The sequence below is a fragment of the Phoenix dactylifera genome, chromosome 4 (genome assembly GCF_009389715.1).
Source record: "Phoenix dactylifera cultivar Barhee BC4 chromosome 4, palm_55x_up_171113_PBpolish2nd_filt_p, whole genome shotgun sequence".
In the NCBI taxonomy this organism is placed as follows: Eukaryota; Viridiplantae; Streptophyta; class Magnoliopsida; order Arecales; family Arecaceae; genus Phoenix; species Phoenix dactylifera.
This window is the reverse complement of record NC_052395.1, coordinates 3,717,910-3,744,572: the sequence shown is the minus strand read 5'-3', so window position 1 is coordinate 3,744,572 and position 26,663 is coordinate 3,717,910. Positions and strand designations below refer to the sequence as shown.

The window sequence follows — 26,663 nt, the reverse complement described above, 5'->3', positions numbered from 1 at the left end:
TTAGTTTATGATTGGGTCATGATCAAGTGAGTTGGTAAGTCTTGATTATACTTCTTTTTAGTAGAGTATTGGGAGGGTGCATTATGGCATTTATGCATGGCTTGGCAGTTATCTGCAGGACACCTATAGTCGATGGGGGTTGAACATTAGCCTTTGTGCACATAGTAGCCTTCTGGGTGGGCGGAGCCCAGTCCCTTTCTAGGGGGGACATCGGCCCTAGGTGTAGGATCGGCCGGTCCTACGACTTATATTCTGCTTGCCGCTGGGCATAGTAAGACCCCGCGAGGTGCAGTTATGGCTTTCCGCGGATTGTAGAATTCCCGCGAGGTGCGTTTAGTATATAGATGTGAGATGGATTTTTGTTCTGGATACTGGCCAACATTTACATCAATCAGTATGGTGTCTTATCCTGCATATGCATGTGACAGTGGGGAGTTGTTGCTGGTTCGCCTGGGGCGTAAAACCCACCTCCCGACAGCTGTCCTAGCATTTACATTATCGATATGGTGTCTTATCCTGCATATGCATGTGACAGTAGGAAGTTGTTGCTGGTTCGCCTGGGGCGTAAAACCCACCTTCCGACAGCTGTCTAGCATTTACATTATCGATATGGTGCTTATCCTGCATATGCATGTGACAGTAGGGAGTTTGTTGTTGGTTCACCTGGGGCGTAAAACCCACCTCCCGACAGCTGTCTAGTGATGATTTACATATTGGTGTGGTGTCATATTCGATGTATGCATATGGCAGTAGGAAATTGTTGCTGGTTCGTCTGGGGCGTAAAACCCACCTCCCGATAGCTGTCTTGTTGATGATTCAGCCTATTGACACCTGATTTATATGATTCAGTACTATGACCTGTTGAGCATATTCATGAGTAGCATATATGTTGACTTGATTATTCCATATATGCTTCAGATGAGTTTGATATTGATTGTGGTGATATTGATGACTTACTCCATATTCTTTATGTTGAGATCATGTTCATCTTGTTATTGATCTTGAGATTTCACCTCAAACCATGATTATATCTGGTCTCATGTGCATAGTACTCTCTACTCCACTCACTGAGTATTTATATACTCACTCCCCAGTTTGGTGTTTTTGATTGCAGGGCAGGTATTGTATAGAGAAGAGCAGGGTTAGAGATTGCCTGCTAGCTGTGCCGCTCCATAGTATAGTATAATGTAGATAAAGGTTTATACCTTTTGGTGTATTATAAACCTTCTATTGTATATAGTGCATAGTTACAGTTATAGATCCTGTTGTGGATATGGGTTTGACCATGGATGGATTGGAAAGCAGGTATATATATATATGTGTGCAGATCAGTTGTGTGCCTGTGATAATGTATTGCTATATATTGTCTAGTTTATTATGTGACAGATTATGTGATTGCTGCTCTGACAGGTAGTGTGTTGTATGTATTGAGATAATCCTGACAGGTCACTATAGGAAAGTGATCATTTTGTGCATGCATCATGCCAAATTTTTTCAAGATTTATTGATGATTGATGGATAGTAGGTTCTATGCGGTGGCTGGTGGCCTTATGCCTACCCGCACCCTAGGACCGTCGCGGCGGCCCGCCGGGAACGGGGCGGGGGTCGTGACAGCTTCAATCTAACGCTCCAGCTTCTCGACTTTCTTGTCGAGCTCGTCGCTTCTGGGGGATCGCCACAGCGGTCCGCTCGGCGCAGGCTGCCCTGGGACTGACTCGGCCTCTGACGGTTGCGGCCAGTCGCCCAGAACCCCTCGCCGGGGGTTCTCTCCAGGAGGATACTCGGGCACGGAGTTCTTAACTTTGGAGGGCCGGTCCACTTACAGGGGCCCCGACGGAACCGGGGCCTGAGGTAATGGTGCTGTGGGATGCCCCTAGGTTGCAGGCCTTGGACAGCAGTGGGCCAAGGCTTGGACCTGCTGCACCTGGGCATCAAACTGCTCTGGCCGAACTTGGGGAGTCGAATCGGCCGGAGGTGGTGAGTTCTGGATGGAATGTCTAGGGCTAGGTGGAAGACGTCGGGAGGCGTTGGAAGCTCCCTTGATTCTCAGCTTCATGGTCGCGACTCGGGCCCTTCCTCTAGCGCCAACTGTTGCCGGAATTTGGACCCGGGGGCGATCGATGGGCCAGGAAGGAGGAGCTCCAGTGAGAATCGGGGTGCGGCAGTCCGGCGGGCGCGACGTCCTCTGGGAGACCTGCAAGAAGCCGATGGCCGGGGTTTCCGGCTCCGGCCCTCCGATGCTTAAGTCAGAGGGGGAGTGTATAAACAGAGATGGAAGCCAGAAAACAGGATTTCAATCCCCCCCTAAAATGGAGGGGTTTCCCTTTTTATAGAGGGTGTCGGTTACCTGTGATGTGACAGGGCAAATGGTCTGTCGTACAGTTGGGCATGCAGTGGGCATTAATGCTTGATCGTGTGAATCAATGCTATTGCTGTAGGAGATTAGGCCGGAGCTCTTAAGTCGTCGTGGAGTCATGCCATCATTCGTAGTCAAGCGGGTTTGCCGTGAGAGGCTCGATGTCCGTAGGCAACGAAAGCCATACGCTTTAATTGTTGAGTAGGCTGAGGGCCTGCAGGTGCCATGCGCTTTGATTGTTGAGTGAACCGGATGTCCGCAGGACCCATGCACATTAATTGTTGATGAAGCAAGACGTAGTCTTTCGGTCGTGCTGCGGGAGGATGTGGCCTCAGCGCGCAGGTCGGACGTCTGGGTTGGTAGAGCTATTCGGGTGCTTCCAGGTCGAAGGGGGTCTGCTCGACCGCCCATAGATCGGAGGAGGCTGCTCGGTCGGCCCTTGCTCGGAGAGGATCTGCTCGGTCAGCCCCTGTTCGGAGGGGATCTGCTCGGTCGGCCCCTGCTCGGAGGGCGTGGTGACGTTTTCCCCCAACAATTGGACTAAGTCTTACCTGATCCATTCCAACTGGAACCCATCCTGCCTAAAACTGCAAGTGAACACTGGGATTCGTTGAAGCAAAAACTGCTAATCTGAACCACATTCCATCAAATTCAAGTAAATACACATGAACGTAAATAGTTGCTAGTGGCGTACATGATATCCCAGCAAACGAGCAACTGACCCCTACGTTGAATAGCGTATTCCGGTTGGACCGGAAAGAGGGGCATATATAGAACAAGTGGGCCCCAAGATTAGAACTGGGACGGGCTGACGTCATGATAAAAAGAAAAACGGGCTTCGTTTGGTGCCATCCACCAAACGATGAAGGCCCCTGGGGCAAGAAGAGGAAAGCCGAGAGCCCCACCCCCTCTCTTCCCTCAGATCTCGCTGTTTCACTGCGAGACCCGCCTCGGAGCGACCTCCAAGCTCCATTAATGGCGATTCTATTCTTCTTGGACCACGGATCTTAGATCCCGAGATCTTCATCGCAGGGCTGTTTCGTCCTTTTGATCTAGAGAGAGAGAGAGAGAGAGATCGGCGGAGAGGAGGAGGGGGAGAGAGATGCTTCGATTGAGGGCATTCCGTCCGTCGGCTGACAGGATCGTAAAGATCCAGCTCCACCCCACGCATCCATGGCTCGTCACCGCCGACGACTCCGATCACGTCTCCGTCTGGAATTGGGAGCACCGCCAGGTCCCGATCCCTCAAGATTCCACGCGTTTCTTGATTATTTTTCCCCCCGCTGATTTCCGGTTTCTTGATGTCTTCAATGCCTTCTTGTTCTTGTTTCTTGAACTTTTTAGGTGATTTACGAGTTGAAAGCCGGTGGCGTTGATGAGAGGCGGTTGGTCGGGGCGAAGCTGGAAAAGCTCGCGGAAGGAGAATCTGGTGCGCAAGAAGATTTCTTTTCCATTTCTGCCTTAAATTTTGAATAATGAAACTATAGCGACCAAGGTTACTTTCTGTTTCATGTTACAAGAATATTGCACATCGTATGCTATAGTTGGAAAAAATGATACTCTTGTCAAGAAACAGTGAGGATACTCCGTAACTTGTAGAATGAGAGTTCTCTTCTCGAAAGATTACTAGGACTACTCCTTGAGTAACTGCAGTAAAGCCCCTCATGCCGCTTTGGGCCTTGACCCCTCAGCATACGGCTTATCTATGCCATCTTGGAAGGACTCCAACTTTTGCATTAATCTTTCTTGAGAAATTATATCCTTAACTTTGGTGTCACAACCTTTTAATGAATTCTCTTTTCAAGGTGTTGCAGCATTCTATTTTCTTGATCCGTAGGTCCCTAGTTTTTCAAGTTCATCGTTTTGATGTTTATGACATGAAGTTTTGTGTTCATGCCTTAGTAGTCCTTGATTTGATTTGAGGATGACAATACTTTTGGATGTTTTTAAACATCTTGATCGTTGGCCTTAAGCATCCAGGTTTGGATGTAATGCCCATCATACAAGTAGGAAAATGAATTCCATAAGGTCGATAGTCCATCCATTCATTTTCTTCTAGACATTAACAATCTGAACCAATTTATTGATGATGTTATTTTGGTCAGCTGTTATCTCAGACTGTGACAGGTTTGAATTATTTCATAAATAGTCCATGACAATGTCATGTTAAAGTTTTCCTTTTTGACAAGGTTTAATTGGCTTCTTTGCAACCATTATATGCCATCTAAAGATTCTTTTATTTGCTAATAAAATTTTGATATAACTAGCAACTTGTTTCAAAAGAGGATTTCATTCAAGAGCTTATTTGAAGTATTTTTAAAACAAAAGGAATATGTAAAAGCTTGAAATAACATCAGAGATAACCCTAGGTAGAAATATTACAATAGTGATCCATAAGTTGACCCCAAATAGTTGACTAGGGCATAATGTTATTATTCAAGTGATTTGAGCCTTCTTACATGCATCCCCTCGAAACTAGTCTGCCAAGTAATCTAACATTCGGCATTGATGTCACTAGCAATTGGTTTGAGAGTGCTAGTTGCTAGAGAATTGAAGGTCCACATATTATGTATCTTGATATGAGTCAATTTTTGAAATAGACCGAGGAACTTTGATAGAGATCAAAAATATTGCCATAGAAATGTGTCCGGTAATTGGATCATCGAAATTCGAAATTGCTTGGAGATTTTATCCCTTTGAGGTTGCTAGTCAAAAGAGCCAGTGAAGGATTAATTTCGATCAAGTGGTTTATTAATTTCAGCCCATTGATCGACCTTTTGATTGCGAATGAATTGCCTAATATCTTTGGTTTGTACGAACAATGGCCAAGATCAAAGTTAGAAAGCTAATGGGTGTTTCTATTGAAAAATTCTGCAATTTAAAGTTATCTTTCGAGAAATTTTTCCAGTAAAAAATTCAACTCCTCTCAAGGATGGACAGTCTTTTAGAGATTTCCTCCTCTATGATGGGGTCTTATTATAGACAGGAAAGGAGAGCTGGGTGGCCGGTTAATTTGTCATCTCAATCTTCAGTAGCCACTTCACAGTGACACAGTTTCCTTATTTTTGTGGGGGTGATGCAAGTAGTGGTGCAAGCTTGCAAAAATTCATCTATTTCTGGCAAAAGGCTCATTATGCAGCAAGAACTAAAAAGCAAAGTAATGTAGCATAAGAATAAAAATAAAGGTAAAGGAAGTAGTAAGGGAATCTCGAACTGTAAGGCTTGAGATCATACTTAGAAATCATTGAACCTTCTTCCTATCAACCTTTGTGTCTCGCTATTGGTCTTCTCAAGGTTTCAATTGAAGTAGTCAGGCCACCAAGTTCTTCAACCGAGTTGCAATGTTGTACCATGTTCTTGTGGAGTGTCACGACACAGGTGAGGAAGCTAACTAAATAATATTGATGAGCTATAAAGAGTAGATTGAAGTGGCCGTGCTCCAAGGCTGTGCTAACTTCTTAAATTTGAAAGTTAGCCAGACAGCTGATAGATTGGTTACTGCCCAAGTAGGCAATGGATCCTAAAACTTGAATTGAGCTGTTAGATTTTTGTCTTGACCTGCAATTGCTGCTGATCCTGTGCTAATATCATCCGCCATTAACACAACCTGACGATCTGTCAAAGAAATCAGCGTCAGTCAAAGAGGTGAAAGAAAAATAAGATTTCAAGCGTCCAAATAGCAAAAGGACTCTTGACAAGTAAGTGTCACCTTGAAAATCACTAAAATATTAGCTTGGCCACTTGTGGAGTGGGTTCCCAATGTAAAGGAGAAAAAAAGATCTGGCATCTTCTATTTCATTCATTTATATTTTTTCAGTTGTGAGAAATCCTTGTGTTGTCATAGTACTCCACTGCATAGAAAACTAGTGACTGACACATTGTTTACGAAATCTTATCATCATTTGATCTCTGTCATTAGGCAAGTTGTCTGAGAGGATTGTGGGCGGCATCATTATTGATATGCTAATGGATGAGCTCCATGTCAGATGCTGTGTGACACAAATAATAATGACAGATGTTCATATCTATATAAAGAACTTTTTTTTTTTGCCCAAAATGGATGCACCCTCACAGTATGTATATATGTATGTATATGCATGTGAAAAGATCTAGCCGCTTCTGTTTCATTTATTTCTATTTTTTTGGTTGTGAGATGTCCTTGCGTTGTCAGTAGGACTCCATTGTATAGAGAATTAGCGAGCGGCACATCCTTTAGGAAAACATGTCGTCACTTGATCTCTGGTTATCGTGCAAGTTGTTTGAGTCTACTGTCAGCTACATCATTATCGATTTGCTAATTGACGAGCTCCATGTCCGATGCAACATGTTGCAAATAATAACGACAGATGTTTTTATCTGTATAAAGAACTTTGATGTTGTGTCTGAAATGGGTGCACACTCACAATCTATCTATCTATATATGTGTGTGTGTGTGTGTGGTGTGTGTATGCATGTGTGTGTGTGTATATATATATGCATGTGTATATATATATATGTACATACTCATACGATGCTAGTAGAAGTCGTAGAAATTGTAGATTGACACCAACTTGACAATTATCTGTAGATTTTATGTTCCTTAAATGGTGAATGTTTAGTGATATTACTCAAAAACAAAAAAGAAGAAGATTTCGTAGTTTGAAATATTCCTCATTATAGGGCTTAAAATATTGGGACGTATAGAGAAAATTTCTTTTTTTCTTAGACCAAGTATGGAACAACAAGACTTTTCTATATACAATAAAAAAGATGCAATAACTTGAGTTGACAGTGGTTCTGTTCTTCTTAGGATTGAATGGTGAGAAATTCAAAAAAAAAAGAGAAAGAAGCTAGCACTAGAAAGTTGTGATTAATCTTGTCAATTATGGTTATGTTTTCTGTATTAACTTTTGATGCTGATTTGGATAACCTGAAGAATATATAACTAGGTTTTCATCAAAACAATCTCCCCTTCCTCCAGACAAATTCATCAGATCATTGTGCACTATAGTTGCTTATCAATTATGTATTAGTCTATTCAGCCAATTTCTTTTTAATTATGTTAAACTTATGTAGCCAAATAGATGGACTAGTTGCTAAGTTTGTGCTTGTATTGCTCACAGAGTCCAAAGGAAAACCCACAGAGGCCATCCGCGGAGGAAGGTAACGAAACTGATTGCTTTATGCCTTCTTCAGTTTCCTGGACTTTTGCTAGCTTTACTAAACCCCATGATGGGTTATGGATCTTGAAGTGTGAAGCAGGTTAGCTTCTATGATGATGATGTGCGGTTCTGGCAACACTGGCGTAATCGCTCTGCAGCTGCTGAGGCTCCAGCTGCAGTCAATCAGCAATCCTCTGCTTTTAGTTCTCCTGCCCCATCCACTAGAGGAAGGCATTTTCTTGTCATTTGCTGTGAGAACAAAGCCATATTTTTTGGATCTGGTGACTATGCGTGGGCGTGATGTTCCTAAGCAGGAGCTTGATAATAAGTCTCTTCTTTGGTATGCAGTTTCATGCTTTTGCTTCTTCTTTTTTAATAAATGCTTGGAAACTTGAATTTCTCCATTCAGTGCCCATCCAAGTTTTTTAGAAGTAACGTATTTATTTGTGGTACGCAGTGCTCTATAAGTGCATCTTACATATTGAAAAATTTAATTAACGGATGGTTTCATGACATAATAATGCTACTTTCAAAATATTTTTATATGAAAATATTGCAGTTAATGTATTGTTCTTCACCACTAAGAAAAATCCTCTTCTCTATATTTAACAAGCAATTTATCTTGTTTTCTTTTTATCTACATTGGAAAGGAAAAAAGAGGGAAGCAAATGCTTATTTGTTTATGAATTACTGGCTTATGATCAACTGAAAGTGACATAATAGTTATACTAATTATGTCATGTCCATGTCTGGTGAAATGGACTTGAACATGTTAGGTTATAACCACCAACTTGAGAAGAGTCCTCTAGATTTTGGGGGTCTATGGATCAATCAGATATTCAACACTTTTCACCTGAAGGATGGACATGTAACCCCACATCTGGGGTAATTTTGACCAAATTCTAGGACCTTGCTTGACCTAATTAGTTCATTCCGGCACTTTTGGTTTAGATGGTGCCCAAGCGAAAACAGAATTGTAATCGTAAGATGTGCAAAATTAGGAAAATAACTTTTCTCTCATGAAAAATGAAGGAATTAAATAAAGTAAGATCGAAAGAGATAACCTTATCTTAAAAGAAAAGTTTGTGAGAAGGAGAAAGAGGAAGATGACCCTTCTTTTTAGCAGTCCTATTTTCACCACTCCTTGTCTATAAGTTCTGGGCAATGAGATCCAGTTTTTTGGACCTTCTTGTGTTTTGATTTCCTTTGATGATGATGAATTTTTTGTTTTGAGGCTTTTCTAATTTGAATAATAATGCCATTTTTAACACTTAGGTCATGCCCTGCTAGGAAAGTTTTGCAACAACATGTTCTTTGACATCGTTTCATTCTTCGAACAATGTTAATATATTATTTTCATCTGGCAGATCAGTTGGTGGGCTACATCTATTACTTGGTCTCAATTCTGGCTGGTTGATGTGATATATGAGAGGTGGAAAGAAATTTTAGGGGAATAAACTTGCTTGTTGTTTGCTGTCCTCTGCTTCTATGTAGATTTAACATCGAGCGTCCGTGCAACTTGCTGTCTGGTCACATTTTGAAAACCATTAACCACTTGATCATACCCAAACTTTTTGCTACTAGATTGGTTCTGCTGGTTGATTTAGGGGTCCTTCTTTAATTCCTGTTTGGTGAATTACTTTGGTGCTACTGGTTGTAGGTTGCTGGAATTGCAGTTTTCTTGAGGTGGTTTTAGAATTTTGATCCTGTTTTGGCCAATTTTCACTCCAAACATATGGTGACATGGCCCCATTTGCACATGATTTTAACTTTGCTGCTCCAAGGTTTTTGGTTGGATGTTTCTGAATAATATTTTCTTCCCATTGTTTTTTGAGTTGCATGTTATACTTTTTTCTTGCTTTAGTCGCTTATTTCTTTTAGCTTATTTTGTTGCCTCTCTCTTTCCATTCTTCCTCTCTACATGTTTTTTGAGTTGAAGATCATACACTTCCCATTGACTAATAAAAAAATAATTTGTTTATCAGGTTTACTTTACATTTTGCTTTTTAAGTTTCATTTTAGTTTCTTCTAGCATCTAGTCACTTTTCGTATCTTCCGCAACCTTGTGCTTCAATATTACTCATGGAATTTTTTTTTATTCCTGGTTTGGTAGTTTATTACTGATATTTCTCTGAACTTGTATCGAGATTGCAGTATGGAATTCCTCTCTAGATCTACTTTTGGCGATGGTCCTCTTGTGGCATTCGGTGGATCCGATGGTGTAATAAGAGTTCTTTCTATGTTTACATGGAAGGTTTGGTTATGTTCCATTTTTTCCTTTTAATTTTTGCATGTTTAAGTATCTAAATTTCTCATTCTGAATTGTCCATTGCAGCTCGTCCGAAGGTATACCGGTGGTCATAAAGGATCAATATCATGCTTGATGACATTTATGGCATCTACTGGCGAGGTAAGTTTATTATTCACTGGACTGGAGTTTATTATTTAATGTGATAAACCTGTGTAGTCCATGATTGACCTCTCAATTTATTTATTTATCTCTAGGATTAAATGATGCGATGCTCCTAAACTAATCTTTGTTATCATGGTATTCAGTCCATATTGTACCGTCTTGGTCTGTATCATATCGTGCTAACCACAAATTGAGATGATTCATAGTCTTGGTTCGAAATAGGGCCCAAACCACTTGGTTCTGGTCCTTAACGGGCCGAACTGCTTGGAACTGTACGGTTCAGCCTGGTAAGGGCTTAGGTTGGGCCCGATTATCCCCCGCCGCTCAATAATTAAGGGTGGTTCAACCCAGTATGGGTTGGTATGGTTCCAGTATGTCCTGCACCTATTAGCCACTTGTATGCAGTCCAGTACTGAGATTATGAGCCTTGCTTCTTATTAATGTTATTCATTGAACATATTGTACATTGATTATCTATGACTTATATGTTTTTATCAAGGATTGCCGAATCGGGCCGTACCGCCCGATTCGGGCCAAACCGAGCCGACCCGGTCTCTGACCGGGTCGGTTTGCTTATGAAAAATGGTTCCGGCCCAGTAACACCGGTCGGAACCGGCTGGTACTGATGCAGGACAACTGCAGGGAGAAGAGGGAAGAAAAAAAAAAGAGAAGAGGGGAAGAAGGAGAACCAGGCTTCTCACCTGGCTCTGGCCATGGCTTCATGCTAGGGTTTCAGAGAAAAGGAGGTTAATTTATTCAATCAATCGTCAATCCCTAAACATGAACATGGACCCATATATATAGGGTCACAAAATAACAAAAAGATTCCTACAAAGAAAACAATCTTATAAAAGCCCTAAAATGACAATATGCAAACAAGCCCAATCGACATGAAATAAAATAATATAAAATCAATCCAAAATAAAATCAAAATGGCTGGACTGGCTGAACCCTGTAGCGACCATCGACTCGAGTGATGGCTGACCTGGCACTAGTGTCCGCACCAACTCTCTCCGGATGGGAAGAAGTTGACCTTGATGAAAGTGGCTCGGTGAAGCCCCGGTAGTACTCTAACAAGTTCGGGTCAATTTGCTGTAGCTCCTCGCGCGGGATCCAAGGGTAGCCGGATGTCGGTCGTCCTCGCCAACGAACCAGAAAACGCTGGATGCCTCAATCACTGGTAAAAACTATTTGCTCGGCTAAAATAGAATCAATATACTCTTTTTGTGCTCGATGGAGGAGAAAAAAAAACAAAGATGGCATGGAATCAGTAATAGGATAAGCATCGGGCTCAGGAGATGGATCAGCAAAAGAGTCATTAAGGATTGCAACCAAATATTTAATATTAAAAGTAAGGTTATTACCAAAATCAAATGGGAAGTCAATAGCATAGTCGTCAGTGACATCCTTGTGCAACACCCTGAATGGTCCAACACTAAGAGACTGCACTTTCTTAATACGGATCATTACGTAACCCTAAGTTTCAAATTCAACGAGACACAGGATGTGGACTACACTCATAGTGGACTGGTTAGACTCTCTTTAAAGGCGCAATGGATATAGGTGTAGTGCGGATGCTTCCTAAGGTATTAGGTTCTTCATCACACGCGTCCTCATCAATGTCCTGAATGTCATCGATGTTTGGTTCATAGACTTGTTCCACGAAGTCATCTGTGTCATTTTTTGAGTCTTGTTGATCAATAACTAGAGTCTTATTGGCACATTAGGAGGCAACGTAACCGAAATCCTGACATTTATAGCACTGAATTCTAGAGGTTGGCTTTGGGGGTTCACTGAGGATTCCCTTGCCTTTAGTATCTCGGCTTGCTACAGGGGCAGTAGGAGGGGGTCTAGGGGTAGAGGACCCTACAGAAGGTTTGGGCTCTGAAGAATTAAGATTCGTGGACGCACCCCGAATGTCAGGGCGCCGCACAAACACGGACTTGGAGACCTGCTCATAGTTCAACACGAATGCATAGGCCTGGTCTAACGTGGATACCTCTCAGAGAACAAGTTCCTTCCTGAGTTCATCATTAAGACCTCTACGGAACCGACTCAGGACCATTCTCTCATCTTCAATCACATTACATCGCATCATGTATTCATCAAATTGTGCGATGTAGTCAGTGGCTGATTGGGTATCTTGACGTAAATTATTCCATCGGTCAAGGAGATCGTCTTGGTAATTGAGGGGCAAGTATTTTTCTGTAAGTTTTTTCTTCATTTCTATCCAATCAGTTATGACAGGCTGACGTCTCCTAGCCAGAAGCTGTTTAGTGTTTTGCCAGAAAAGCTTAGCTCGACCAATGAGCTTTATTCTGGCAAACCGGACCTTCTTTTCATCAGACAAGTTGGACCACTAAAAGAAGTAGTCCATTTCGTGCAGCCAGTCTGAGAAATCCTTTGGATCGAGGTAACCATCAAAGGTGGGTGTTTCAATCCTAATGCTCTTCAGCACATCCTCATGATCATGGGGCTCTCTGGGTTCTACGTTAAATCGATAACCCCTATTGACATTAGGAAAAGGGCCCTGTCCTCTAGGGCGAAGGTAGGTTTGAGGATGACCTGGAAAAGGGCTAGTGTCAGATTGATCATGAGGCTCTCTAGGTTCTACGTTAAATCGATAACCCCTATTGACATTAGGAAAATGGCCCTGTCCTCTATGGCGAAGGTAGGTTTGAGGACGACCTGGAAAAGGGCTAGTGTCAGATTGACCCTGGCGGACCGGCCCTAGATGGTCTAGGGTTTCGTCCTCAACCTCTGGACTTTCCAAATGGGAGGCACTACTTTCTTTGGATCCCATGATTCTCTGAAGAGCAGCCTCAGCTAAGTCTAGTTGGGCATGGGCCTAGGTGGATACTGTGGTTAGGTCTTCAACTGCTTTCATTAAGGCTTCAATGCGGGCATCCATGGTAGATTAGGTTTCAGAATGCAGGACAACTAGAAGCTAATTTAAACGGAAAGCTAATTTTAGCAAACGAAATCAATCATGGGATCACGTAATAATTGCAAGCAAGTAATTGCAGTCAAATAGAGCTAGTATTCTGTGTGCTGCAGGGTTGCACGAAGCCTTGAAGAACTCCCAAAGATTAGGTAGCCCTACAACTAATAGCAAAGATAGGCCACTACTAGGGTTTTGGTGTTGTCTGGAGTGGGTGTGTTGAATTTTTTCAAAAAGCAATATCAATAGAGCACTTAAGAGTTAATTGATGCTAAATTTAGACAAACAAATAGAATTTTCAATAAAAGAAGAAATCTGACCTGGACTGGGCGACAACCAGCAATGTGGCGCGGCAAGTAGACTCGTCAAAGAGCTCCAATTGGGTCTGATCATAGCAACTCGTCGGGCTTGATGGGCCTGCTGGACTCGAGAAATAAAGGAGCTGTGGTACTTTTAGGCCCTGATGGGTTGAGCAGTGGCTTGGGCTTGTGAAGTAAAGAAGGGCTGGTGGGCTTTAAAGTGGTGGTGCGGGCTTGATGGGCCCATGGAAGAGCAGGAGGGCGGGATGTTGAAGATGGGCCCGATGGCCTGCAGGCTGGAAGGCCTGTAGCAGGGCGGGCGGGTCAGAGTAGAGTTAGGCCCGAAAAGCCTACGGGTTGGAAGGAGGACCACTATGTTGGGGGGGGGTTGATTGAAGTGCGGATCAGGGTCTGTTGGGCTCGATGGTTTGGGAAGGGGTTGGTGCGTGTGGGGATGGAGGGGGAGAGGAGGCGGTGAAGTGGGGTTCGGAACCCTCTGAGCTTCCGAATCGTGGGGGAAAGAGGGGTTCGGGAAGGGATGAGGGGAGGGAAGGATTGTGGGGAAGAAGGGGGAAACCGAGGAGGGTGGAGCTCAGGCAGCGAAGGGATGAAGGAGGCGCGGCAGACGCGGCGACGACGAAGAGGTGCTGCGGGCGCGGTGAGCAGCAGCGACGAAGCGGATGAAGGAGGGGGGCGATGAAAGGAGGGGCGGCGGTGGAGTCCGATGTCTGCGAGAGGTGGCGGGGCTCGGCGGCGACAAAAGATCGCGAGGCGGAAAGCGGCGACGGCAATGCAGCGCGGGCAGAGGCGGAGCGGCACGGGCGGAGGCAACGGTGGTGCTAGGGCGATCGGAGATGAACAAGTAAGGGTTTTTTTCTTTTCTTTTTTCTTTTTTTTTTTGAACTCAGATCCTTTAGGATTCGGGTTATCGGGCGTGACTTGCTCCGGTAACCCGTTAAGGGTCCATCACGTGCAAGTCACGTGCCTCGCTTTCTTTTTTTTTCTTTCTCAACCCGACTGGGTTCGGGTTCTGCCTGTTTTTTTTTCTCAACCCGACTGGGTTCGGGTTCCGCCTGGAGTTTTGAGGGAAGGTTTACCTGCCCTGTGGTGTCGGTCAGATTTCGCGGCGACAGCTGCGGGGGAGGGGTTGCAGCAGAAGATGAGGGGCAGCGACGTTCCTCATCCGGATCCAGCCACAGTTGGCGGCAGCAAGGTCGCTGCCGAGAACTTCCTCTGTCAGCCCGTATGCCGCATAGTTGGAACCAGGGGCGGCGGATTTCCGTGGGGACACGACAGTCTCGGTGGCGAACCAGAGGCGAGGCAGTGCTACAGGGCGGAGGTGGTGGTGGGCACCGGATTTTGTGGCGGCGGGTGGAGAAATCGACGAAGGGGTCTTCCTCTGTTCCTCATGTGAGAGCTGAGAGAGAGGGAAGAGAAGAAAAATAAAATTTTTCTTTCCTTTTGCAACGTGTACTGTGCGACGGCCTTCGACACGATCCGGCGTCTGCGGTGCGATGGCTCCAGCAATGATCTCGTGCGGTAGGCAGGGAAAATGGATCGAGGGTGGCCTGTTCATAAACTGTTTTTCGGGGCTTTGGCAACATAGGCAAAGCCCGGCCTGCATTGATACCAAAATTGATGTAGGACAACTGCAGGGAGAAGAGGGAAGAAGAACGAAGAAGAAAAAAGGAGGGAAAGAAGGAGAACCAGGCTTCTCACCTGGTTCTGGCCATGGTTTCCCGCCAGATTTTCAGAGAAAAGTAGGCTAATTCATTCAATCAATCATCAATCCCTAAATGCAAACATGGATCCATATATATAGGGTCACAAAATAACAAAAAGACCCTTACAACGAAAACAATCTCATAAAAGCTCTAAAATGACAATATGCAAATAAGCCCAATCGACATAAAATAAAATAACATAAAATCAATCCAAAATAAAATCAAACTGGCTGGACCCGCTGAACTGGCTGAACCCTGTAGCGACCATTGACTCGAGTGATGGCTGATCTGGCACTAGTGTCCGCACCAGGTACTAGACAGAACCGGATGGAACCGGACGGTTACGTTCGGTTCAACCAGGACTCGGTGTGAATTTTTGGTTCGCATTGAGTCAGGGCTATTTTGGGCCTTTGTCCCAAAGCCCCAGCGTGCCCGCTGTGGCCTGAGCATTCGGCTTTGAAAGCCGAACGACATTGAAAGGAAAGGCTGAAGAAGACCTTCCCAAGATTTGGCCCTGTTCTCTTTCTAAAAAATTTACAAATAATATTGATTTAGGCTATCAAAAGAAAGAACCAAGGCTAATTAAGGTGTGCTTTCTTTTTTCTATCTTCTTTTTTCTTTTTTTTACAAACTTTGAAAAAATAGCTCAAAAATTGCAAAATAAGAGGAGATTATACCAAATTTTTCGAGTTGGGCTTGATTTTTTAATATGTTGTAGATCTATGAAGCCATCAAGAAAAAAAGACCCAGAGCGTGATATTGGCTGAGAGCATGGACGAATGCTCTCGGGTTGGCACCAGTGGCAGTGCAACTGATGCAACCAACAGTTTAGGAGAGAAGAGGCAACTAGGTTGAAGCAGTACTTAGCTGGTAAAGTGCATTCAAGAGGAAGTGGAGCTCAAGTATGCAAATCCGATCCATAATTTTTTCGTTGATGATGATGATGATCTAATGATCGGATGGCTTGTAGGCCAGTAGAGGAGCCAGAGCTTGACGAGTCTAGATTGCCTCTATGATCGGCCAGCTTCGTAGCCAGCGAGGCTAGGGTCGATGCAGGGCAATGGGTTGAGCGCAATATTTCATGCCCAGTTACAGCTGATCAACTACAACCGTAGGGGAGCCAATCATCACATGACTCTTTGTTCGAGACATCCTCTCAAATACATGATCGAGAGATGCTCGGACGAAGCCACCACGCTATCTGGTCGACTATGTAGGGAGGGCGATATAGTCAGGTAGAAAGGGGTACGAAGAGTAAAAAGGCAGCTGCTCAGTAGACCAAACAAGAAAAATAAAAGGTTCCAATGGAGAGTGTCGAGGAGTCCTGGAGCAGCAGTAATGATAGTTCTGGTGGTTATGAATCTGCTGACCATAGAGGGAGTGGAGGACAGGAGACCATTATTCATAAGACAGCCGCAGGATGGTCTTCGATACATCAGTGAGATCCAGTTTACGCATGCTACACAGGATTGGAACCATGTTGCACGAGCTGATGGAGCCTACCAGAATTCGATTGCATATAGAAGACGGGCTCCTCGAGGTCATTCAGGAGGACACGATGCAATTATAGATGATCTCGCACGTGGAGTAGGATTCATAGACATATCAGGTTCTGAGTTTTATATTGGATCTTATTATCCGCAGCAGATAACCTATGGCCCATACGGATATGGATATGATTATGGTGCATCTGAGGCATTTTTCGATGGCTACTATTCTACGCAGTCCGGAGCATCTCACGAGTCGGATTTGGCTGCCGACATATTCGGATGGGTCCCTCCACAGTCGTATTATCAGTTAGAGGACACCTCTTAGAGTCAGAGTTTTAACCAGAGATCCGAGAGTGCTTATAACCCGGTGCATGTTCCTTATGTAATGAACATACAAGACTACAATGCCGCTTGGATAGAGGGGTGGGTTGATGTGCCTCCCGATTATGCTGATGCTTTGGATATCTACGAGAGGCATCGTTTTGACCTGATTTTAGATATCATTATGCATGTTTGTTGGACTTTAAAAGTATGTAATTGATTGTATCTTGATTTGAAGATATTTTATGTTTTTTATTTTATGATTTGTATCATTTAAAGCAATAAGATGCATCATCTAGCTTAAACTGGGATCATAGAAACATTAGAAAACATAAAAAAAATCAAATTAGATTTAAATTCATAGAAAAAGTTCGAAAGGAGAGAGAACTACCAAAAAATAAAAATTAGGGCGTGCGGATGCGTGAACTAGGCCAACCGGTTCGGTTCAGTTCGGTCCAAACCGGTACCAAACCGGACCAGGCGCCGATCGGTATGGCACCCGGTACTAGTTCGGCCATCCTTGGTCTTTATAGAGCAAGAAATAAGCATCATATGTAATTTACGTTGTGGGGGCAAGCTTGGTTTACGAGTAAAAGGGCTCGCAACAATGAGGGATGCATTCCTAAAGGGATCTATGAAGATAAACCCAAATCAATGAAACAAGGTCAGTCGGTTACATGAAGTTTCGGCTGTTGGCTGGGCAAATGGCCTGATAACATGATGAGGTTAAAAAGAAAGGAACACAGGTTCAGTTTTTAGGCCATAAAGCTTGACTGGGCCAGGCCTAGGTTTGGATTTCAGTATGAAATGAATGGTACCTGGATTTGGCCTGGCCTAACCTAAGAAAAGTACCCCAACTTGAGGTGCGCTTGGCCTGGTTTCCTTTGACTTGGTTTGCACCAGCCTATGCTGATTCGAGCCTGGGCCCTAGTTAGAGTCCATCTGTAATCTGTATGGAGGATTTGACAATTTTGAACCTGCTTGTTATTGCTTAAGGGATATGGTAAGCGGTGAACCTGTGAAAGTTAAGTAAAATCTCGAAGGATAAATATTTTCTCCCTCTCTCATGGCAGCTGCATTCCTGGAAAAAGGACTGTGGTGTATTTGATGGCAAAGCTTATAAAATTATGAAGCTTCTTAAATTACACTGTTGTTTAGAATCCTCAATTCATTATCTGAGTAATCAGGTTTTAATTGTTTTCCCCTTAACTTACAAAGTGTTGTTTACATAAACATAGTTTTTTTTTTTTTTTTTTTGAATGTGCACTTTCAGGCATTCTTAGTTTCTGGTGCTAGTGATGGCTTGCTTATATTATGGAGCGCGGACCACATCCATGATTCAAGGGAACTTGTACCCAAGCTTAGTTTGAAGGTAGTGACATAACATCCCCCCCCCCCCCCCCCCCCCCCCCCCCCCCCCGGCCCAACCGAATACAACTTAAATTTTGTTTCTTTGATTTTAATTTGTTACAGTTTATTCATAGAAATTATTTTGACATCTTTCAAGTAGAGGAATACATTTGTGCATTATATTCAATGCATTGTCGAGTCAAACCTTACACACCTTTCTGCGATGCTTTTTCCTAAGGCACATGATGGTGGGGTCGTGGCCGTTGAACTTTCAAGAGTGATGGGAAGTGCTCCACAACTCATTACTATTGGTGCTGATAAAACTTTGGCTATCTGGGACACCATCTCTTTCAAGGTATCACACTCATATTTCATATTTTTATCAGTTCTATTCTTGTTGTGGTTGTTTTAACATAATATTCTATATTTTCTTTCTTAGGAATTGAGGCGTATAAAACCAGTTCCTAAACTTGCTTGTCATAGCATGGCATCTTGGTGCCATCCCCGGGCTCCAAACCTTGATATTCTTACTTGTGTTAAGGATTCTCATATATGGTATGAATACCTTCCACTCTGGTCCAAATTCTCTCCATGAAGCTTATAACATAATCTGAGAAAATTTTATAATTTATGGTTGTGCTTCTAAGGGCTTATTGGTATTCCTTCGGAATTTTAACAGGGCTATTGAACATCTGACATATTCAGCTTTAACAAGACCATTGTGCGAATTATCATCACTTGTTCCTCCACAAGTTCTAGCGGCTACCAAGAAACTCAGAGTATGTCTTTAATTTGCACTTAATAATTAGAGTTTGGATATATTTTGAGGTGTGGAAATTTTGGAAGTATGGTTGCTAGTCAACTTTAATCACTGGACTTTGGAGATCTAACTGATGATTCACATGAACATATTAATATGACACATTCCTATCACTTTGTCTATACGTGCAATTAAAGCACATATGCTACCTTCCTCCCTTACAAATAATCATTTAATTAAATAAAGTACCAGAAAGTTGATGAGTCAGAGAAAATACTGTTGGTTTCTTAGCCCTTTTTGATCAAAATCCTTAACTTTTCAGTGTTGTTTTATTTATTTTATTTTTGCATGCTACATTTGTGGCATGACCTTTTGGATCCATGAGTTACATGCTTTTTAGTCCGAACCCTTGCATGGAAATTTTGCCAAATTTTTTTAAGAAAACTTGCATTGCATGCACTTGTGCTCATGAGTCATGGATCAAAGGGTGCATTGGCCATTCTCCATCAGTGCACTTGGTGTGCTACCATCTTTGTGAATCTCTTTTGACTTGAACTTCATGCACAACTAAGGTGCACACTCAATGTGATAAGGATTTGGAGATAGCTTGGGTTGCTTGGCTTTTGGCTGATTGTGGACCAGCCTTATTCTGGACTCTAGTGTGACTTGATCAAAGCTAGTTGTGATTTTGGTTGGTTGGATGTGAGTATATCGGATCAACTCAACTCTATTGCAAATATGAGGCTAGAGCTTATGCTTATAATGGGCATGCTCAAGCATTAGGATTATAGGATATGCATAGGCAAGCATAAACTGATTGTGAATGCAAGTTCTCGTGTAACATTTTTTCTTCTGACAAAAACTTTTGCTTGTGTAAGCAGGTGATGTTAAGTGGTGGATGAGCTTTCAAGCATGAACATGGCTGTGTTTTAGATAAGTTGAGGTGCTTTATATGTGGGACTCCATGAAGCTTCAAATTTGGTGAGCTAATAGGCTACTTGGACTTAAACCATATATAGGTTGATCACCCTATCAGGAACATTTACCTATCTTTTGGTAAAAAAAGAAGGGTGATTCCTCTTGATATCTACTTCTCGCTTGCTTTTATCTTTTCTTTACTTAGCTCCTTCGCAAGTTAGACTGCAATCCTTGAAAGTAGAAAGAAAAAGAATCAAATGGACAAAGGAACCAGACTTTTGCTGGATTAGCAGAAAAGTGGAGATGGAGAAAGGGATTTAACAAAAACATCGTGACAGCTCAAGAAGTGTCCAGGTCAAGCCTAAGATGAGACCCTCTCAGACCATTAAATGATTAAACATAGGATGGAAGTTTGAGAGTTGGGCAGGGCTAATGCGAGGATTTTTATAGAGCAATGGTTTGGTGAAAAAGAGTGTGGGCCTTGGTGCAATGGTAAAGTTGCTCCACTATGACCAAGATGTCATAGGTTTGAAATACGAAGACAACCTCTCTATACGTGGGGTAAGGTTGTGTACATTTGACCCTCCCCATATCCTATATTAGCAGAAGGCTCTCGCACTGGGATGCCTTTTTTCTTAATATTTTGGTGAAAAATAGTCAATGGAAAAGGGGCTTTTGATCACTTATGTCGGATTATGATTAGCTAATTCAGGCTCAGGTAGGTCAATTGGAAGGCATTGATGAATTCTTCTCAATACAACATGTCAACACTCTATATGATGGTTTTCCAACAAAGAGCTCAGTGGATGTTGGAGATGCTCTAGGGAAAGAATCGAGCAAGATCTTTCAGCTGTGACTCACATGATGGAGGAGATCGACAAGGATGATCCAATCTTATATATTTCCTCTCTTAAGCTTTCGTAATAGTTTGGGAAGACCATTCAAGTCATTTTAACTGCTGCAGTATTGTGGTATGGCAACAAACTACTAAGTGTATTATATAGATTAAGGTTTTAAATCCTGTGGGATAAGGTTGTCCCGGTTTGTGGAACAAGATGCTGTGCTGCTAGTATAGGGGATGCCTCAAAATGTGCCGATGATGATGCTGGGTGATGATAGAATGGTCTTGTCCAGCCACTTGGGATGGTACCCCATCCCAAAGCATCCCGTGGGACGTCTACCAGGATATGAAACCATGATATAGATCATGATTTAGATATGAGTGCAATACATGATTGTAATATGTGTGTGCACACAAGTGAACTATGTCTAAACCTGTAAACAGCAAAAATCTGAGTGCATTGATTGTCGATCTTCCTTATCAAATTGATCCTATATACGTGCAATAGATTAGGATTATTTTGGATATCTATATGCTCATACTTGTCTGTTGAAGTAACACTAAAATTTATATATATCAATATAAAAGGTACTGGTACATTGTTTTTTCTGAAGGCTGTCAGGTCTGAACAACATGTTATCTTATTGTAGGTCTACTGCATGGTTGCACATCCATTACAACCACATCTTGTTGCAACTGGAACCAATATTGGTGTTATTTTAAGTGAGTTTGATGCAAGGGCTCTTCCAGCTGTGGCTCCTCTACCAACACCTCCAGGTAGCAGGGAACATTCTGCAGTGTACATTGTTGAAAGGGAGCTTAAGTTACTACATTTTCAGCTATCAAGCACGGCCAATCCGTCTCTGGGAAGTTCCGGCAGCATTTCTGAAACAGGAAGATCTAGAGCAGAGTCAACGGAACAGTTGCTGGTTAAGCAGACTAAGAAGCACATCAACACACCTGCTCCACATGATTCATATTCCATTCTCTCTGTGAGCAGTTCTGGAAAGTGAGTTTCTATTTCTCAGCATGCTTGCTATGTACACCTATCTTAGATGGTGACCATCCTAAAATTTTGTTATGTGGTTTGTAATTTGCTATGCATATTTTGTTTGTTTTTTATAGCCTAAACATTTTACGAGATATCTCGTTTATATGAATTTATCCTCAAAATATGGATACTTTATAGGTAGATGGTGATATAGTTTTCTTTTTCTTGATTTTTCCATTATTTTGGTTACTGGATTTATATCTAGCCATCTTTATGAATGACTAATGGGATGATCTCTCTCTCTCTCTCTCTCTCTCACACACACACACACACACAAACACAATCTTGGGAGTACCAACTTTGTTGGGGACCAACAATTCTGAAAACTCATTTTGAAGTTTCATCTTGATGTAGCATGTAGATGGCAAACTGGTACCTGGATCAATTTTCAAGATATAGCGGTCAAAAGTATATGATGCGACTGCTATTTGCTTGTTAGTGCTAATTCATCTCCCCTTACATGTTTGGACTTTTAAATGTTATGTTCAATGTGCTTTGAAATTTCAGCCTCTTGTGGAATATGATAATCAGCAAGATTAGTTCCCAGTACCAGTAAATAAGTATCACCAAAATGGCAGGCCGCCTCCTCCCAACGTGACCATTTAGAACTTATAGCAAAAGCATTTATAGGGTCCAAAGGCAAATTATTGCTTTTTGGCTTTGATTGTTTAAGTAATCTTGTCGGTCCTATGCTGATAATCTAGAATAGCTTATTCTCCATATTTAAATAAGCTGGAGAAAATTGATTGTTTTGATAAAGAATCTTGTGCTATTGTCTACATGTAGTTTGAAAGTGCAGTACAACTCATGTTATCACTTTTAAATGAAGTAATAGCTGTATTGCTTCTGCATTTTGATTGTGCTTTGCCTGCAAGATGTAACTAGTTAGATTTAACTTTTAATTCAATTTATCTTACATGAATCTCTTAGTTGCTCCAAATATCTGCAGAGTTTTTAATAGAGGTCAGTGCCATAGATTTGCATAAGTTCAGATTTCAAAATGATTTTCCATGTTTACCTGCAATGTTCGAGCAAGTGTGAGCTGCTAAATGTACGTCTTGTCACAACCTAAGAATTTGTACTTGGATAGGACACTTGAATAAAAGAAGGATATGCCAAGAGAAGCACCCTCTCTCCCTCTGTGACACCCTTCCCAGTTGCCAACCTTGCTCAGATTCAATTTCTTATCCCTCTCTCTCTACCCAATACATCTACCCAAGATTTTCTAATGACGATCTATAATGTACCAAGCGCTTCTTGGTTATGCAACACAAACTATGATACCAAACACAATAAGTGGTATACATGTGAAGAATTGGAGAAAAAAATTATTCTCCTTCTTATTCAAATATGCTGTACAGTTTTTGAATTTATACACTTAGGGAGACTGACTAAAATAGGAAACTATCCCAACTTAAATCCCCACAATTAAGGGATTGATCCCCACATTTAAGGGATTGTCATAACTACAAAAATCTCCTAAATAAAGCATAACAATTTACACCATAAATACAATGATTCCTTGATTTCCTATTATTACACACACATGGTTTCCTTATTAAGAAGAAACCGTGTTTTCCCACACTCCCCCTCAAGCTGGTGAATAGATGTTATCCATTCCAAGCTTGCTAATCATCTTTTGAAATATCACACCAGTTAGTCCCTTGGTTAGCACATCCGCAAGCTATCCTTCAGTAGAAACGAAAAGAGTACAAATCAGATCACTGTCTAGCTTTTCCTTTATGAAGTGTCTGTCAACTTCCACATGTTTGGTGCGGTCATGTTGTATAGGATTGTGTGCTATGTTGATGGCTAACTTGTCGCAGTAGAGTCTCATTGGTGTCTCCCATTCTATCTTTAAATCTTCTAGAATAATCTTGAGCCACAATAGTTCGCAAATCCCTAGAGCCATTGCTCTAAATTCTGCCTCTGCACTAGACCTTGCTACAACACTCTGTTTCTTACTTCTCCAGGTTACAAGGCTGCCATCAAGAAAGGTGCAATAACCTGATGTTGATCTTCGGTCAACTGGGGACCCTGCATAGTCAGCATCTGTGTAGGCTTCAAGGGTCAATTTTTCTTTTTTCTTGAACATAATTCCTTTTCCTGGAGCTCCCTTGAGGTACTGCAAGATCCTGTTTACGGCTTGAAGATGCACCTCCTTGGGGTTGTGCATAAATTGACTTACAACACTAACTGCATAAGCAATGTCAGGTCTGGTATATGACAAGTAGATTAGTCTTCCTACCAGTCTTTGATAAGCACTTTTCTCAACTGTGGCATCCTCAGGAGCTTCTCCAAGTCTGTGATTGAATTCTATAGGAGTCTCAGCAGGTTTGCACCCCAGCTTTCCCGTTTCCTTCAGCAAATCCATCACATATTTTTGTTGTGAAATAAAGATTCCATGCCGCGAGTGAGCAACTTCAATACCAAGAAAGTATTTCAACATACCAAGCTCTTTTATTTCAAACTCTTTGATCAAACACCTCCTTAAGGCTTCTCTTCCTTCCATATCATTTCCAGTGAGTACAATATCATCCACATATACCAACAAGGCAGTTACCCCCCTTGACATCGAGTGCTTAACAAACAGAGTATGGTCTCCTTGGCTTTGTTTATATCCCATTGCTATTATTACTTTAGCGAATCGCCCAAACCAAGCCCAAGGTGACATTTTAGACCATATAAAGCCTTCTTTAGTCTGCACACCTTCTTTCCTTCTAGATCTAAGCCAAAGCCAGGAGGAATTTCCATGTAGATTTCTTCATCAAGATTGCCATGTAGGAAGGCGTTCTTGAAATCAAATTGCTGCAAATTCCACCCAAGATTAGCAACCAAAGATATCAGTATTCTCACAGTGTTCATTTTTGCAACTAGGGCAAAGGTTTCTAGATAATCAACTCCTTAAGTTTGAGTATATCCCTTGGCTACCAACTTAGCCTTATATCTCTCAAGAGACCCATCTGCCTTATATTTAACAGTGAACACCCATTTACACCCTACTGGACTCTTTCCCTTGGGTGGTTCCACTAATTCCCAAGTTTTATTTTTCTCAAGTGCTTCCATTTCAACCCTCATAGCATCTCTCCATTCCTTATGATCTAAGGCCTCGAGCACGGTTTTGGGAATGGTTATGGTGTTCAGATATGTAAGAAAGGTTTTGTGACTATGTGATAGTTTCTTATATGACACAAAATTGGACAATGGATATAGTGGATATTGGGTGCATTTTCTTGTGCCTTTCTGAATAGCAATGGGAAGACTATTGTCACTAGGATCATGGGAGTTAGAAATAGTTTCTTGAGGAAGTGCAGATAGAGTAGTTACCTCATTACCAGGGGCTGGTTCAGAATCTTGGATTTGCATAGGTTGAATAATGGGTACCTTCTTCCTTGAATAAATCAACAGTGGGCGAGTAGAACTTTGAACCTGATTATCTTTTGCCAAAGTTTGTGATTTAGGAGTGCAAGGTGGCTCGGGTTCAATAGAAATAGGGACAGAGACAGAGTTTGTAGAATTTTGAGGGATCGGAGAAGAAGGAAGAGAAGAAGAGTGAGAGTCAAGTTCCAGTAAAAATAGGTCCCTGTCCTTATCTTCCATAAATGTTGTCTCCCCCTGAAGATAAGGCTGTGTAAAATAGCTTTCTCTTTCAACAAATGTTACATCTGCTAACATATAGAATTTGCGAGTTGGAGGATGATAGCACTTGTATCCTTTTTGAGTAGATGAGTATCCTACAAAAACACACTTAAGTGCCCGTGGATCTAACTTTCCCCTGTTATGAGAGTGGATATGGACAAAGGACACAACCAAAGATTTTTGGAACAAGATTATTTGTAGTGTTGAAGTTGGAAAAATGTTTGGATAGAACTTGCATGGGACTTTTGAAACCAAGGACTCGAGAGGGCAACCTGTTTATGAGATGAGCAGCAATTAGAACACCTTCCCCCCAATAATTTTTTGGAATGTGTTTCTGAAATAGGAAGGCTCGGGTAGTGGCTAACAAGTGGCCATTTTTTCTTTCCGCCACCCCATTTTGTTGGGGGGTGTTAACACAGAATGACTCATGGATTATCCCCTCTTTCTGGAAAAATGGTGATAGAACTTGATTGAAGAAATCCTTAGCATTGTCAGATCTGAATTTTTTTTATTCCAACCCCAATTGATTTTTTACCATACTGTGGAAAGTAGGAAACACTGAACTCACATCAGACTTATTCTTTAGAAGAAAAATCCATGACACACGAGTACAATCATCAATGAATGAAACAAACCAACGAGCCCCAGATATATTAGGAACAGTAGAAGGCCTCCAGATATCACTATGGATGAGTGAAAAAGGAACAGATGTTATTTTATCGCTTATAGGAAAAGAAGCACGTTTGTGCTTTGCAAGTTCACAAATATCACAATGAAGAAGTTTTTCATCAATCCCTTTAATAACAATGGAAACATAACTTTAAGAATGCCAAATGAAGGATGTCCTAGACGAAGATGATAAAGCCAAATCTTGTCTTTATTTGAAAATGAAAACTCAGAAAGCAATGACAAAGATAAATTATTCTTAGATTTATTTTGCTCACTTGATTCTTCAAGATAGTAAAGTCCATCTTCCTCCCTAGCACGTCCAATCATCTTCCCAGTTCCCTGGTCCTGAAATACACAATGTGAGGGAAAGAAAGTAATGCTACAATTCAAATCTTCTGTGAGCCTATGTATGGACAAGAGGTTAGTGGACAGTTTTGGAACATGAAGAACACTGTCAAGTTTCAAAGTCTGGTTTATTAAAACAATTCCTCGGCCAGCAACTATAATTAATTTACCATCGACTGTGGCTATTTTCTTAGTGCTACGACATGGACTGTAAGAGATGAATTTGTGTGATGAATGAGTCATATGGTCTGTGGCCCCTGAATCAATGACCCATGAATCCGAAAAAGAGGTTATGCTTGAGACACTAAGGACACAAGGGGAAGGATCCTTACCTGAGAGTGCTACGGAACAAGCACCTATAGTAGTAGGCTTTTCCAAGGATCTCAACAAATTCCTCAGCTTCTC

General features: G+C 42.0%; 1 protein-coding gene across 1 annotated transcript in view; it reads left to right on the top strand.

Annotated features, from left to right (window-relative positions):
• The first annotated feature begins 3,206 nt into the window (after nt 1-3,206).
• Nucleotides 3,207-26,663, top strand: part of LOC103713325 — a 45,925-nt gene continuing 22,468 nt past the window's right edge. Inside the window, 12 exon segments of the mRNA XM_039125346.1 lie at nt 3,207-3,590; nt 3,701-3,785; nt 7,459-7,498; nt 7,588-7,765; nt 7,767-7,837; nt 9,652-9,751; nt 9,833-9,907; nt 17,959-18,057; nt 18,274-18,390; nt 18,475-18,590; nt 18,715-18,814; nt 21,205-21,563. Coding sequence (XP_038981274.1) covers nt 3,459-3,590; nt 3,701-3,785; nt 7,459-7,498; nt 7,588-7,765; nt 7,767-7,837; nt 9,652-9,751; nt 9,833-9,907; nt 17,959-18,057; nt 18,274-18,390; nt 18,475-18,590; nt 18,715-18,814; nt 21,205-21,563 — 1,472 coding nt within the window. The 5' untranslated portion in view covers nt 3,207-3,458.